Source organism: Seriola aureovittata, chromosome 5 (genome assembly GCF_021018895.1).
Source record: "Seriola aureovittata isolate HTS-2021-v1 ecotype China chromosome 5, ASM2101889v1, whole genome shotgun sequence".
In the NCBI taxonomy this organism is placed as follows: domain Eukaryota; kingdom Metazoa; phylum Chordata; class Actinopteri; order Carangiformes; family Carangidae; genus Seriola; species Seriola aureovittata.
Window position 1 is genome coordinate 21,713,476 of NC_079368.1, and position 16,656 is coordinate 21,730,131.

Genomic DNA, 16,656 nt, shown 5'->3' on the forward strand with positions numbered 1-16,656 from the left:
GAGGAGGGTGTTAAGTCCTTTTATTTTTTAGCAAACTCTGTCATGAGTTCATTAACTCATAATGAATAAAGGAAGGTCAACAAAGGAAGTGTCAGTTTTAAGTAATTATTATTTAATTGGTTAATCCATACATCATTTTTTGTTGCTTATCTGAGCCAAGGTCATGTTATTTGACTAGCTGTATTAGGAATTACTGTTATATACAGTAGAATAGACAGGACAAATAGTTGGAGCTAATACAACATGCAGTTCAGGGTAATATCTGCCCCCTTTGCTGATACAGTAGTTAAATGTCTCCCTTATGCACTCAGAAAGACCCACCCCTCTTTTATTGAAATGATTCAGATAGAACAATGAAAAAAAGGGATGTATTTTAGATTAACATCTCTTTATTTTCTCTTCTGTTTTTCTGTTTCTTTTTTTAGATCATTTCCTTTATGCAAATGCTCTGAACACACATGCTGACTGCCTCTAAATATATAGTCTCACATTTTTTCCCTGGTCATGCTTAGTCCATTGTGGATTACATAACTCCTGACAGCTTCGGTGACATACTGTACATTTGTTGTACCTCCTCATCTTGTCATCAAACCAGCTGTCCCCCATTTTTAATAGATAGTGAAGGGGATATGGATTTTTGTGGCAGGTGGTAGTCCTCATCTTATCACTTGTTTTGATTTTAAAATCCAGCTCCTTGAACATGTTGCCTGTGTCTTGAAGTCATCTGTGCCAGTTTTCTTCCAGGTTTTCGGATTCAGTTACCAGGCTCTTTGCTGTACGTGTTTCTGGATTTTTCTCATCAGCAGTCATCAAAAGTGATATTTTAATTCTATTTGTGTGCTTAATATTTTGTAAACTTTACTCTTTCTGTACTATATTTGGCTCAAAGGCTTTAGAAATGTAACTGTCCTCCCTGTATGTGGCTTTGACAAGGTTTTATTCTTGAACTCAGAAACAGTTGGCGTTCTCCACTTAAATGGGGAAGGTGGTTGATGAAGAGTGTTGAAGTATGGGAGATTCAGGAACGTTGATCTCTTCATCCTGCAAGAGTCAAACATAAATCCCTTGTATCATCATTTTGATATTATGTTAGCTCTTGTCTAAGGTTGGACAAACAGTACTGTAGCATCTATGTAGTCTAGTGTCTCAAACTTGCTCTTACCGGAGAAACAAACCATCTGCTGAAAAGTTTGGTGGCTACTTTCATGTCTTCATGGTTGCTCAGTTGATTCACTTTGACTTTCTGGCCTTTCTTGATACCGTTTCCATTCATTTGTAGTATATATGGGTTTCCAGGACTTGGACTTTGGACGTCAGAGCTGCTGTAAAATGATTTAGAAGTGATGTGTATATTACAAGCAGAATCCTGAATTCGTTTGTTTATTTTCAGGTATATCTAATTGAGTAATAGATCAAAGTGGTTTATATAAATACTACCAATCTAATTTTCAGTATACTTGCATTTTATTGGCAGATTTTCCTTGTTTGGCTCTGCTTATGTCCTCCTTACTTGGCTCTTTACAGTGTTCCTCTTCTTCTTCCTCCTCTGCATGGTGTGTTGTAGGCGTAGGAAGTGAAGAGGCGCTGTTTACGCACATGTCTGGGTCCAAAATGGATACCACCTTATCAAATAACTGGAAAGAAAAGATTAAGCCATGTAAATATATTTTAACAGGGAATAAATGTATTATGCTTCGTTCAGGCCTCATTCACTCTCTGTCTACGCTCAACTTTTAATACAGGCCTCGTTTTTCTAGCACATAAGATCTTGGTAGTCCAGACTGCTGTCATCTCCACTTACCTCTGCGGTCATGTGATCCTTATAGTGCGGGTACATAGCTAAAGGATGCTGTTTGATGTTTCCCTCCACAGAGGCCACATATTCTCTGCGAATCTGCTTTCGGATCATCTGCTTTGAGAAGCATGCATGCTCTTTAGGGATGCTCTTTCTAGGCTTTTGAGTGGAACTGTGATTTGAAGGGTTATGGAAAATAACCGGTGAGACACCTCTTCGGGCCTCAGATAAGACTGAAGAGCAATCATCGAGGTTCACATTTACAAAACGCCAACTACTGCTGACCGAGGAAATCTTGTTTGTTGGGGCTTTAAGATACTTGGTCTGCAACCTCTCCTTGTACCTGCAGATTAAAAAAAAAAGTTTTACTAATCTATATAAAGCACATGTTTGAATATGACTTGAACTTTGTGATACAATACAGGTTAAGGATAATGATAAACAAGGACACTTTATAAACAAACAGTAGAATGTATTCATTATAGCTTCGCCTCGGGAATACTATACCAGACACAGGATAGCAGACAATGTAATAAAGTCACTGTGTAGTGGCTGCTGCGCGCCACAGTTATAGTGTCCATTAAAATCATGTGTCTCCATCAGTCACAAAGACTGTGTTCCACAATATACAATATACCTCAACAATTACAATTCAACTTGAGGTACAGATATAATGTAAAACTTGCAATTAGAACAACTAAAAAATTGAGTCAGCTATCTCAGCAGTGTGTGTTCATAGTGTGTGCATAAACTGACAAATGTATATAAAGGACAAAACTTGAAAACAGGAAGGAATCACATGAATGGTTTCATTTTGTCATTCTGGTATATCTGGTTGCAAAAGGTTTTATTTCTCCTCATCCACAAAGTGGATTTTGAAATGTTGACGTGGAAAAATAGCACTTTCAATTTTAGTGTGCGCAGACATTTAGTGTACTTTTTTCATGTTTGCGCAGGAAATGCACCCTGGGTTTCACCCCATGCACACTGCTGTCTGAGTTGCCTTTATGTCTGACTTTATGTTTTGCCAGTTGGACACTCTTGTACTTAGTAAAGATCAGTCACTGCGTCATGTCTCTGTAGAAAAGAAGATGATAAGATACGTTAAATTCTCTGTGGAGCACCTGATAATAATGATAATACTATATACTAATACTTTGATCTGTCGTCTCTTCTCTTGTGTCTTGCTTATTAATTGGGTTTATTCTGTTGGTATCCAATAGTTGTGTTTGGACTTTATGAGAACATTTTCCTTCTTGAACACTGTCATCCATCCATTTCCAAGTTTTGGTAAGCGAAGCCCACTGTAGTTCAAAGTTATATCATATTCTGTAAATCAGTGAAGTTTGAAGTGAGGTCAAGTGTCACTTTCCTCCTAAGAGAAACTAAAATAGTCTTCTGCACTTCCCTTTTACCTGTTTCTGCCTGATTAAGTTACAGCTGGCAATAAAAGGCTGCTATTGTTTGAACTTTATAAGCTTCACAAAATAGTATTAATTGTAGACCTACTGTACAAGCCACAAACCATTTTCAAGTTTTGTTTTGGTGGGGAGAGTTTCTCCTGTCTATATGTTGGATCCAACATCTGAACAAGTTCTCAAAAAGGCATATAAGATTATCAATGACCCCACATGTCCTCTAAGAATACTTTAAGCTAATACACTCAGGAATGTGTTTTAGATTGCGTCCATGCCATTGGACTTGTGAACAGCCACATAAGTAATAGAAATGGTCAGTTCGCATTGTGTATGGACTGATAAATGCACTTGCATTATCATTATCATTTTTTTTTTACATAATACGTGCCTTTATGGTGGTGGATGTTGTTGGTCTGTTATGGAATGGCCATTACCATTAATCTCAACTCTTTCTCAGATTGTCTTATGTTTATTTCTATGTGTATAAATTACTTGTCTAATGTTGTTTCCAGACTGGCTTGCCTCAAATTGCCAAAAAAGTATTTTAAATTGAATTGAATTGACCCCATAAACTCACCCTTCAATTTCCCTCAGTTTCTTCAAATCAGTTGATAACATTTCTCCAACAATTCCCAGATTCCCTCAAGTCTTTTGATCTCACCTGAATTTGAAATAAAGTTCACAGGGTTGAATAACATTCGTCCAAAGACTTAACCAGCAGTGAGTGTAACAGATTTTAAGATTTAAATTATTTTATGCATGAATTTGATGAAGTAGCTTTTTTTTTTATCCAAAAAACCTCTCAATTGATTTTTACAGCAGATAATAATATAATGATATAAAATTACATATTCCCTGATAGAAGATTTTATCCATATTGACCAATCCTACTTCAGTAATCTAAATTTTGTTTGATAATGCTTGTGGCTTTATACAACTGCAACAATTAGCGGATTAGTCGATTGACAGAAAAATAAGCGGCAACTATTTTAGAAATTGATTAATCATTTTTCAAACAAAAACAATGAAATGATGCCAAAAATATTCCCTGATTTTAAATTATTTGCTACTTTTTTGGGGTTATACAGTATATCAATATAATAAATATTTTGGGGTTTTTGGTCGAACAAAACAAGACATTTGAAGATGTCACACAAGATTTCACATACTACATCAATTAATCCAAAAAATAATGACCAGACTAATAAATTATTAAAATAATCATTAATTGCATCCCTATGGCTTAATCTAAAATTTAGCTTTTATTTTGTCGTTGTCTGAGGAGATAATTTTGTTACTGTTTGCTCAGCAACAGACCGACAAATTTGGCTCTCATTAGAGGTCTTTGAATCTTTATCCAAAGTAGACGAGGGTCCAGTTTCATCCCCTCTTCTCAACACACACATAATGTAGGTCTAAATGAAGCAGCTCAGTGACCAAATAGCAGTCTGTACATGACTACTACAGCTATATACTGTAACATGCTTGCCTCTCCATTTCCTGCCTCCGTTTCTCGACCCTTAGACCGGTTCAGTTCAGGTCAGCAGTCACACACAATAACTATACAGGTTGAAAGATATAATCCATAAAATTTTCATATATAAATACTGTAAGTGCTAAAGTGAAAGACCAAGATATTTTAGTGTCTTTATTACAGCTGGTATGCCAGGCAGTGTTGTGGGAGTAACTAAGCACAATAACTCATCATTACTTTACTAAAATGCAATTTTGAGGTACATGTACTTTCCTTGAATGTGTATTAATGTAACGTTATACTTCTGCTCTGTGTAGTTTTGTAGTTTGAGTGTAGTTTTTACTCCACATCATTCATCTGACAGATGGGTGATAGATTCAGCTATTACTTACATATATAATCAGTTTATATAATAAGATGCAAAATTATAAATAATTTTTTTAATAAAACTACCCAAAATGAATGCTTGCATTAAGACATTGTTAATAATACAACCAATGGTGGAAAAAAGTATTTGTATCATGTAAAAATCCCCTGTAGCGAGTAAAAGTCCAACTTTAAAGATTTTAAAAGTAAAAAAAGTATTTAATCGTTTAATCATTATTTATAGGCTATTGTTGGAATACTATTACTTATGTATTAACACTCCAGCAGTATTTTAATGTTACAGCTGGTTGAGGTGGAGCTCATTTCAGCCAGTATATGTAGAGTTTGACACTTCTATATTAGTGCATCATATTTATAATATTTTTTTATCATATATGAACTGCTATCTTAATGTCTAAAGTAACTATAACTATAACTATAACAAATTTATTGGAGAAACAATGCAAGATTTCCCTATGTAATGTAAAGTACAAGTATCAAGTAGCATAAGTTGAAATACTCAAGAATACTAAGCAAATACCTCAAAATTGTACTTCAGTACAGAGCAGGAGTAAATGTACTTCATTACTTTCCACTAATAATAAAGTAGTCTGAATGAGGACTTTCTGCATAATGAGTAGGCCTAGGCTCACTTTGAGTATTCACAGTAGGCTTTGCTGATAACTCTTACACTTCACACAAAACATTGAATAGAAGAATTTTACTTGTAATGGAATAGGTTTACATTGTAGTATTTCTACTTTTAGTTAATCTAAATACTACTAAATACTCCCACTAGTGTTGTGCGTTCATTACAAAGAGACAACGTTGTATTATTTCGTTAGAGAGACGACTGTTAATGTGTCCTCTAACAATTAGCCCCAAATGAACGACGTTAACCGTTACTTACCAAGGGAAAGTTGGCTGCGTGTTCTTTGTCTCCATGGTTCCTTATCAGTATTATTCACTAACATGCTCAGTTTTGTACAACGTTACAGAAAACAAACGGTCCCTGTCTTTTACATTCACAACGTTAAAGAAGAAAGAAAGAAAAAAAAATCCGGCACACGACATGCCAAGCGTAGTTTGTTGCCTGGTAACCATGGCAACGTAAAATAATGGGTCGTAGCAGAGACAGTAGAGAGAGGTAAGTAGGTACAGTAGACAGCAGGCATTACATGAGGAACGAGAGGACGTTAAACGGCCGTTTTACATTAATTGAACGTAAACACTATCTTTAAATTGGCTATCAGTGTCAGCGATGGATATAGCCTATAATTATAAAACCATGACTTGTAGTTAACTTGATTATTTACGTTTTACACTTAAACCAGTGTACAGTTGTGGTCACCGTGTTTTGGCCGGATTCCCACTCGGTAAGTGTTAAAACAAGCCAATATGTCACTTAAAATCAAAGATAAGAGAAAAATTCATACTGAAAACAGATCTGTGTATCAGAACTTCTTCTGTCCTTTCCCTCTAATAATCTCACAACCCTTGAGATTTATCTGGTGGCCATTTGAAGGGGCCTGACTCCTAGGTTGGAAACTGGAAACTACTATACTTAACAAGCTAAATAAAGCAATTCAAAACTAGCTCCACCTCAGGCAGCTTCTACAGTAAAATGCTGCTTACATACTGATGCATCAGTATTAACAATATCATAATGATAATATGATCTATCATAATATGTCAGTCACAGGAGACAAGTATTGCCGATAATACTACTTTTACTTAAGGGTATTGTAAAGTATTTTTCCATTGCAGTAGGCCTATTGGTATTTCTACTTAACTAAAGCATCTGGGTCATTGGCCAGTACTGGTGCAGCAACATCACAGCACACATTAACCTAAAATAGACGTTTCATTTTACGCTAATGTTATGCTGCTATGTTGGATATGCGTGAACTTTATATGGAGTGTAGATAATAGTACCACATTCAAGGTCCATTTATAGAGTGTTTAATGTGGTAACAGGTGTTGTGTTGTTTGAGGGGCCGTTACTAAGAACACTCACACATAATAGTAGAGATTGTTTGCCTTTTTCTCCTGTCTTACAGTACAAGTGCACGGTATGGTTATAAAGATGAGTCAAATTCCCCCTGTGTGGAGTCTATTGTGCAAATGTTTGAGCGCTAGAGGGCTCTCCTTTTTAGATAATTTGTCAGATTAGTTTATATAGGCAATTTAAATAAATATATTTCAGTATAAAAGAGTGAAGGTTTCACTCTCAAAATGTTACTTAAATAAAAGTGCACATGTATTATCAGCCAAATGAACCTGAAGTATCGAACCTACTCATTATGCAGAAAAATAAGTGTTAAATTAATAAATGCACATTATTTTCTGTGTAAGCAGCATTTCAATGTTGTAGCTGCTTGAGGTGGAGTGAGTTTTGACTGCCTCACCTTACTTTTGTGTACTTTAACCAATTACAAAGAATAATAAATAATCTTATCATCATCATCATCATCAATACAAGTACCACATATTTATAGTTATCGGTAGAAGACTTGGGTAAATGTAGGTAATTGGTTATATTCCACCACAGATTAAGGTACTATTAATTACCCAGGCTAAACTATTGACAGAGCTGGTATTAACTTCTGACCTAATCAGTAGTTCCCTATAGTTTACAGTTATAATTTAATTTAAATTTACAGATTAATTCATGACAACATTGCATAGGAAAGTGATTGTTGACTGGCCTTAATCACATGTCGTTCCCTTTGGGGTTGATGAATTAGCTAATTAGCCTGAGTTCAGGTCCCCAGACTCTCCTGCTGTTCAAACAACAGGGAAAACACTGCTGGGACAGAGAGACTAGTGTTTCCCCTCTTTCAACACTGATGATCCCTATTTATAGCAGCAAACTAACTTAGTAAACAGTTTCAATGCGGTCAGTGAACTGTCTAATGCGCTGTTTCGGTTTGTTTGCCAGTGAAACAGCCCCAACTTGAATGCAGCCACAAAACGGTGACATTTGAATACACAGAGATTTGCAACCATAATAGACACCTTCAATTCAGTGTTTACTCATTGTTTTTGCATAATTAGCCTATAAGATCATGTTGTTGATGGAGCAGTTTACCCTCTGGAGTTAATTTTGGGTACTTTTTTGCTTTGAATGCAATAATCTTTGTCTTGGTTTAGCACCATTTACACTGTCATACATGGTATCCTTTTGTCAGAACAGCTGAGCTATAAGTCTGACTTGTCATTTAAACAAAGTATAAACCCGTTAAGATCTCTAACTGTAGGGAAAACACTAAAAATATTGTTATAGAACAGTTGAAGGTTGTAAAGAATATTAAAAATATCTCTATATCTATATTTATACACACAAATACAGCATAAACATGTATGAAATAAAACTATAATAATGCAGTCTATTTAAATGTAAATTATTTTGTGCACTTTTATATATATATATATATATATCATTGTAAGTAAAATATTAATAATGCAAAAATGATGCTCTATAGACATACTATAAATTAGACATCAGCACTTTCAACTGGTTTTCTCAACTTGTCTTTACTTGAAATATAAAATAAAATTTACTTTACTGTTACCATAAATAAAACATGCTCAATGTTTTAACATCTAATAGCAGTTCATAAAGCAAATATACTTTCTAATTACTTCAAGTAAGAACCATGTTTTTATGCTTTGGAAAAGAAAACCATCAGCTGATGGAAAGGGCAAACAACAGTATCAGTATTTTATTCTTTATCTTTTGTAGTTGGTCACAAAGTAACAATTAAAACAGCATTTTAAAAAAACGGTTCTGGTATTTCCATGCCAAGAACTACAGCCTCCAGTAAGATCTATGCTGGAGCTTATCAAGACTGTGAATGGATTTGTTTATCAAGCCAGTCATCCCGAGCCTCTTCCTCTTGCCTATAGATTCCTCGTGCTGTCACAGGACTGCTCTGAGGCGACAACATATGACAGCAACACAAATCTGTGAATGGATAATGTAGCGATGACCATGCTACGTCAGTATGGCGTGATTTCTCTGACTAATTTCCAACGTTAAATTATAGATGGAGTTTCACTCATGTGACTCTGTTCCTACCAACACAGCACTTTCATAGCTTTCTCCTACATGCCTCAGTCAGACTGGGTGACATACAGTGACCTACAAGGGCCTTCCTTCTTGCTGGTGTACTGATGAGTCATCTGTTTTTAAAACCAACATGCATCAAAACTAACACCCATATTGAGATTAACTGTATTTGTTGATATTTTGACCTTTCAGTTTATGTATTTCCTCACCACAAAACAACCAGCTTTGGTCTGCTTTTCCCATCTGAGTACTTAAAATATGCTCTTTTTTTTTCTTTTTTTTTTACCAGCAAATCAAATTCTCTAAGAACAATTGTCATGAGAAAATGTATAACTCTTAATACAGATTATTTTCATGTTTTTACCTCACATTATAAGGGGCTACATGAATGGGGAATGGGGAAATTCTGCCATCCTTTGGCCAATGAAAGCAATTTGACACTGCCTGGATAAACTCAAACACACGGTGATCAAGCCATAATGAAGGCTGCTTTTAGCTCCTGAAAAGTTTATATTTTTAGATGCAGTTTTTTATTTGGCCTGCATGCTCACAAGGAGCTTCATACTGTTTTATTTTTGGCTGTAGCACTACATCTGTGAATGTCCATGACTGACTGAGTGATGCAGTTACACCGAGTGTCGGACTTTTCCCATTGGCTGTTGCTCTTTCAAAATAATTTGGCGAAAACAGTTTCTATTATATGATCACAAGGCGTTTACAGCGGATCCACAACTGTTTTCAACTATACACATCTCCTCAAATAGTGACCGTTGCCTTTATTGACCTCAACTGCAGAAGGTAACAGGCCTTTATTTATTTGTAATTCCCTCTGTTTGATATGTATAATTGGTCATGCCAGTATTTTAATATAATAATAATAATATCATTTTGAAGTGCTCCCATTTGTACTGCAATACATGTTAAAACAAATTCAACACTCCTTGTCATATTTAAAGCCCTCTAGTGTTTCAGTCGACAGACACCCTTTATTTTTAACAGGGCTTTTCTTGCAGTGCAGACATGTGGCAGTAAGCCTGTTGTCTCAATTACTGCGGGCTTCTCTCCTGCTCCCTCTTGCTTGGTGTTTCCTATGTTTAGTAATGCCAACAAATAATTGTTGTTGAAAATAGCATGATTATATTGTTGAATTTGGCACTGGAAGGAGGATTTAATCCTGGCAAGTTAAATTGACTTTTAATATTGTATTGTTATATGATCACTCCCCCAAATGTGTCCATGTGCACAAGGAAAGGACAAGGATACTTACTTGGGAGGGGGGTTTACTGTTAGATTCTAATGAGGAAATGCCTGAAACGTTGTGTACTGTAAGTTTTAGGCATAGATACTTTATGCCTCTTTCCTCTTCAAAAGGATTTCCTTCTCATGCATCCTGGCATAAATACTGAAACACGACACCTCTATAATTTGTCATTGTCTACAAACAGCTCTCTAAATGGTTGCTCAAAGATGGCCTGACCTGGGAAAGCTCTGCCCCTTTGGAGAAAAAAATCTGAGAGTAAATATTAGGACAACCATATCTACTTTACAGTTTACATATGCAAACGTCAAGACACTGTGTTTGCTGATATGCCTAATGTGATCAGGGCAAAAGTAGTGAAATGATAAAATTTGAAAACTAATTCCACTTTGATCCATGAACAAATCCTAAATGATACTCATTGTAATAATTCAGATCATCATTTCAGCACTTGATTTATCTCATCAAGAAAGGAATGAGGAACAGTAAAGGGAGGCCACTTTTGATTATTTACTTGATGATTTGCATTCTTGTATTTGTATATTTACTCCACACATGCAAAATAAAATAAATGAAAAAACAAAGCAACGGGACAGGATTTATTTTCCTCCAGAGACTTTCTATTTCTAATCAACAGAATAAGTACAATTGGGGGAAACTGGTGTGATACACAGGAAATGTTTTTGTTTATGGTGAAATCAGAGGGTTTGGCAGCATGCTGGTTTCGCAGTGAGAAGCTTTTTACTGCCATTTTTAACTGTCTTTGACGGCTTCTAGGATGTTGAGCAATTGTAGAAAACAATACACCAGAGGGGATGTGCAATTCTTCCAACACACTATCTGCACAAGATGCAATACAGTTGTAGGCTAGCACAAGAGGTTTTCCCTCACTGTCTTACGATCAAGGTCCAGTCAACTTTTGTTGAAGTTACCTTTATTCACCTTTATTCATTATAACCCATGTTTATGTGTTTATTACACCATGCTCTTGCAGTTCTTAGTGAACCCGAAGACGCTACAGGTGAAACACATCATATATTGCTTGATAAATGCCTCAAATAATGAATCAGTCATTAAATTGTTGGCATTTAATTATCTGTCAGTCGAATGACTAACTAATCAACCAACAATTTCAGCAATAATAAATTAATAAACTGCAGCCAGATAATATCCCAACTGTTCTTGAGGCATTTCCAGGCATGGCTACTTGTTCATTTTACCTGCATGGGATAAAATAATTTCTTACTTTGTTAGTCATCTCTTAGTACTACTAAATGACTTTTTGTATTGTCATTTACTGTGATGAGTAAATCTTGCAACTTTAGTTTTCCCGTTGCAACTTAATGAGTGACTAAAATTGTGGGCTGGCTTCGTCAGACTATGGCTAATGCACAATGCATACATTGTTGCATAACTCTCTTCTCAAGTCTGGGGACGGCAGGGCTAAGCAAGGTCACTGTGGAAAATTGAAATCACAGTAAACAGTTGTCATGTCTTCAAGATATGTTGTTATGGAGATCATCAAGTTCATTTTTTTGTTGTAATGTGGTGTGACAGCCCTGCCTCCTTGAATTCTTAAATTAACACTTTGTTGCTCTATGCGGGAACAATGAGTCGAAGTCTCCTGTTACAAAACACATTAGATGAATGGTGGGAAATGAACCACACCTAGGTGGACAAAGGAGTTCTATGGTCAGTCCATCACTTAACCACTGTTGGTTAAATAAACTAGAAAGTCTGACCATGAGAAAACATATACAAGACATACAATGACAAAGAAACACCCTCATTTTTTCTTTAGTGTAAAGGACATTGGATCGAACCTCTCAGCTTTTTGTCTTATGGCACCTTTTGATTTTTCAATTTTCATTACTTAACAATGTTGCAGCCAGTGATGGAAGTAAAAGTACCAATACAACATTGTAAAATACTCCAATACAAGTAAAATTGCTGCATTCAGAAGTTTCCATCAATATGTAGATCAAATTTGACACTAATTTCTAGAAAATCATCAAAAGAAAATACTAATTAATGCACAATTCCATGCACAACTATTACGTGGGCGCGTTAAACAGTTTGTGGCACTAATTAATAGTAAAAAGTACAATATCTCACTTTAACACGTGGTAGAGTCAGGTATAAAGTGCTGAAAATTGAAGTTAGGTGCACAGACCTCAAAATTGAACTTATATACAGTACTTGAGTAGATGTATTTAGCTACTTTGTATGGTTTACGTACAGGACACTGGATCCAATCTTTCAGCTTTCCCTCTTACCCCACATTTTATTTCTCAGATTACCTAACATTTCTTTTGTCTGCTACAACACAGCGAGTTCTTTTGGTCACTATGATCCTCTCCCAGGAGAGCAAGGGATGAATTAACCTAGAAATAAATTCACTGTAGTGTACTCCTCCCATAGCACTTAATGGCTCAGTTTGCATTAATCACCTCCAGTGAAAAGGTCTGCCATTCCTCACAAGTCTCCACTCCCCCAGCTATGCCTGTATATCAGTCTGTGGCCTTACAAAGACTGTCTCAGCCTCGAAAGCACCGTGACTCAATGTCCAGTACCAGGCTCCACTGTCGTGCAGCCCTGTGGGGTGGAGGACACTGCTCACCATGTCGAGCAGTATTTACAGAAAGCCTTAATGTTGTTCCTGTTGTGTTGATATAAGGAGGGAGCTGGAGATAGGGAGGACAGATGATGGAATGTGACTGGTGTATCACATGGTTGATTTTCACATTGTTTTTTCATCTTACAGATAGATTGTTGCTGAAAAGTAAAAATAATGCTCCTAATTTTTATGTTTAAGAAAATCTGCTTTCATTTGTGCTGGATTACCATTCATTTTTGAAATTGTCTGGTTTAAACACAGGGTTGAAAGGTTTGTGGCAGACTTGGTATAATTTTCCCAAGCATAAAAAAACAAAAGTTAAAACTGCAAGATACAAAACTGATACACATCATGGTGTTGTAATGTAAACTGCTAAGTTTTCACATATTACTTTGGTTGTGCTATACCATTATATTCAGAATGTCTTCTATTCAGAACTAAGAATAAGGATCATTTTAGACTTTACCAAAAAGTCTTAACTCTAAGTCCACTTACCAGCTTTTTTGTGGTTTCTATGTCATGTAAAGATGTGATTAAAAACACAGAAAAAGCAAGTAAGTGGACCTTGAGCAAAGATTTCTTTTCTGGAAAACTAGTGTTTTCAAGGTCAAAATGAAACTTTCAAGAATTATGTAATTTTAAAGTTTTAAACAAAATTGCTATGAAAGTTTCTAAACCCACAGCCAAGGTTTGTGTTTGCCTTAAACTTAAATAAGCCTCTTTTTTCTTTTCTTTTTTTAACCCTGCTAGCAGTGTGGACTATGGATAGCAATGATGGTCAGTTTGTTCACTACTGTGGTCCAGACTGAAATATTTTACTTTGCTTTAATTGTTGGGTGGATTCCTATTAAATTCAAGCTCCCTCAGGGTGAATTTTAATAACTTTCTAACTTTTTATCTAGCGCCATCATCCGGTCACATTCCCAGTTTATACAACACTTTGGTTTATTGGTTTATACCTACAAAACTAATGATTAATCATCAGCCTCAATTGCACTTTGTGTTAAGTGCTAATTAGCATGCTAACACGCTACACTTAGATGGCAAATATTGTAAACATTATACCTGCTAAACATCAGCATGTTAGCATTGTCACTGTGAGCATGTTAGCATGCTGATGTTAGCATTCAGATCAAGACATTGCTGTGCATTAGTACAACCTCACAGAGCTGCTAACTGTAGACTCTTAGTCCTCTTATTAGTAATTGTCTTCATTCACACACACCTGTTTATCCTCATGGCGCTCGAAACACAAAGATATAACCTCAGATAGCTTTGAGAGTTAGGGTGTTGACAGTATTGTTTGTACAGTGCTGCAGATGAATACAATGTGATAAACTATCATTTGAAGGAGAGTCTGAAAGACATGAATCATTGTGCATACAGTGTGTTGTCTGATATCTGTAATATGATATCTTAGCAGGTAAAGGGTGTTTACATTTGGCCTCTGCAAAGTTGACACAGCGAATCCACCTGTCAAACCTCAAACAGGATTAACTGTTCATTTATGATAATACCAACAGTAAAACAACAATGTCAAAAAAGAACTGGAGCTAGTGAATTACTGACTTTCAGTTGAACTCTTATTATAATTATTGAGTCTGAGAGAATGATGACCTCGAATTCCTCCTAAACTCGATGTGAAGTGAAGCTCACATGAGTTAGCACATAACCCATTTTGCACATTTATCACGAATGACTCTGAAAAGCTGACTGTGCAGAATGTATGAAACATTCAGAGAATACTTTCTTTTCCGAACTCTTGAATGCGCATTTGTGTCCAAATAAATGTGCTCGCTGTTTGTGCAGATTTGCACTTTAGCCGCGTCTTCAAAGTGCAAACCAAAAGCCATTGGGGCAGTTTTTTTGGTGGGGGACAAAATGTGTCAGAACACAATGAACGACTTGTGGGGACAACAGACACTAGTTTGAAGAACTTGTCCAAAAATGATTTACCTCTGGATAACAGTCTTCTTGTTGTGGTTTGTATGAATGGCTGCCTTATTCTAAATGTGAATCCCTTTTATGATGCTATACATAGAGATATTCACTTTTTTTTTTAGAATTATCTCTAGTCAGCTTTGTGTAGGCCTCCAAAAGCTGGGTGTCTTCAGCTTCCAACAAAAAAAAAAAAAATCAGTGTCGCTCTGCTGACCAAACATAAAAAGAAACCATTACAAAGGTTGAACTGTTTTACCCCTCTTCACCCTCCCACCCTTTCTTTTGGCAGAAACAATGTTGCTGCATTACTTGACTGTTATCCTTCCCCCCTGATGATTTTCTTTAGCATTTTTTACTTCCCTTGTTTGAACAGATGCCGCCCCCCTCCTGCAGCCCCCATCCTCTGGGATTGCTATAAGGCTTAGTACAATGAGGTAACACTCAATTACATTAATGTTAAGAGTCCAGCCCAGTTAGTTCCTTCCACTAAGCGACATCAAACAACATGATGTATATCACTTCCAGACGAAAAATGGTAGCCTTTTGTCCTACTTTATTTAGGAATGGATTATGAAAGAGGTGACTGAATGGCCGTGCTCACCTCTCAGTCATCCTGCTTGTACACCATTTTATAGCAGGATGAAACTTATTAGACATCAACCAAACCTCAAACAAACCCCAGTCAGAGGGAGACAGTTCACTCATGAGACACGATAGCTTTACCAAGATTGATTCAGATTCATTGCAGAAAAAGAGCGGCAACCAATTGTTTGAATCTGTGAATGACTGGTTGAGCTGGCGAGTGCAGACAGATTTAGCCAGCCTTCTCATCTCATTAGGTAACCTGGAATCTGAAATGGCGTCTCGTCCACTAGAATTCTGGGTAAAAGCCTGCTCTTAAGATAAGCAGCTGGTGTTGTCTGTAAATAAGGACGGTGGTGTCCTGTTTCAGCCTTACACCGGTTAGATGCTTCGAGTGCCACAGAATCCAAAAGGAAACCAAAAAATCCAAAGAAATGCCACCTTTGACCTTTTCTTACTTTATTTCTTTGTCACATTTCGACCAAATTCTGGTAACACACTGATGTAGTGAAGAACTGATGGTATTTATAGGTGTGAAACATCTACAACTTCAGCATGCATTTCCAGTTCAAGTTAATTTTCCAGTCTTCAGGGCCTGTGCTTTTCCAAAGTGGCTTCAACAGCTGCAAGCCCATTGGTGCAACATCAAAATGATGCTACCATATTTACATTTTTCCCATTTAAAGAAGTCTGAATTTGCATTGCATACACTGTATCCCTATACTAGTGTTCCTATTGCTGCTAGGACTGAATCATAGTGAAAGAATTTACTTTGAACAAAAATCAATGTTCATTGCACGAAAGCTTGGAGAAAAGTGACCAACGAGCAGGCAAGCAAAGCATAGCACATATCTGTGTTTGCTGTGCTGAAACATATGGATTTTTTGTAGTATATCTGCAAAGTAAATGTCATTGCTGATTTTCCCTCTGCATGTCACACTGAGAATTTACACCATCTACTGCCAATATATATATATATATATATATATATATATATATATATAAGGTCATTTAAAAACACTTACCCCTGTTCTGTATCTCCCTGCTAGCGGTTCTCTACCCAGGTCTTCCCAGAGGGCTGCCATCTTGTTTTATGATTTAAAAACAGATGCATAACTTGGGAAAACAGTTCA

General features: G+C 36.3%; 1 protein-coding gene across 3 annotated transcripts; it reads right to left on the reverse strand.

The window, feature by feature from the left end:
- Positions 1 to 91: 91 nt before the first annotated feature.
- On the reverse strand, positions 92 to 6,587 carry zgc:158260 (uncharacterized protein LOC571389 homolog). 3 transcript variants are annotated; one of them, XR_008827887.1, is made up of 5 exons: positions 5,964 to 6,587; positions 1,802 to 2,138; positions 1,511 to 1,634; positions 1,163 to 1,322; positions 92 to 1,041 (listed from the first exon to the last, which is right to left on the reverse strand). XR_008827887.1 is itself a non-coding variant. In XM_056376758.1 (5 exons), the coding sequence occupies exons 1-5, from the start codon at positions 5,996 to 5,998 to the stop codon at positions 973 to 975; spliced, it is 771 nt and encodes a 256-aa protein (XP_056232733.1). In that variant the 5' UTR covers positions 5,999 to 6,435; the 3' UTR covers positions 92 to 972. The 3 variants fall into 3 exon arrangements, 2 of the variants coding, with proteins under 2 accessions (XP_056232733.1, XP_056232732.1); XM_056376758.1 differs by having other exon boundaries at positions 1,163 to 1,319; positions 1,462 to 1,634; positions 5,964 to 6,435; XM_056376757.1 differs by having other exon boundaries at positions 1,462 to 1,634; positions 5,964 to 6,267.
- Between the last annotated feature and the right edge of the window lie 10,069 nt (positions 6,588 to 16,656).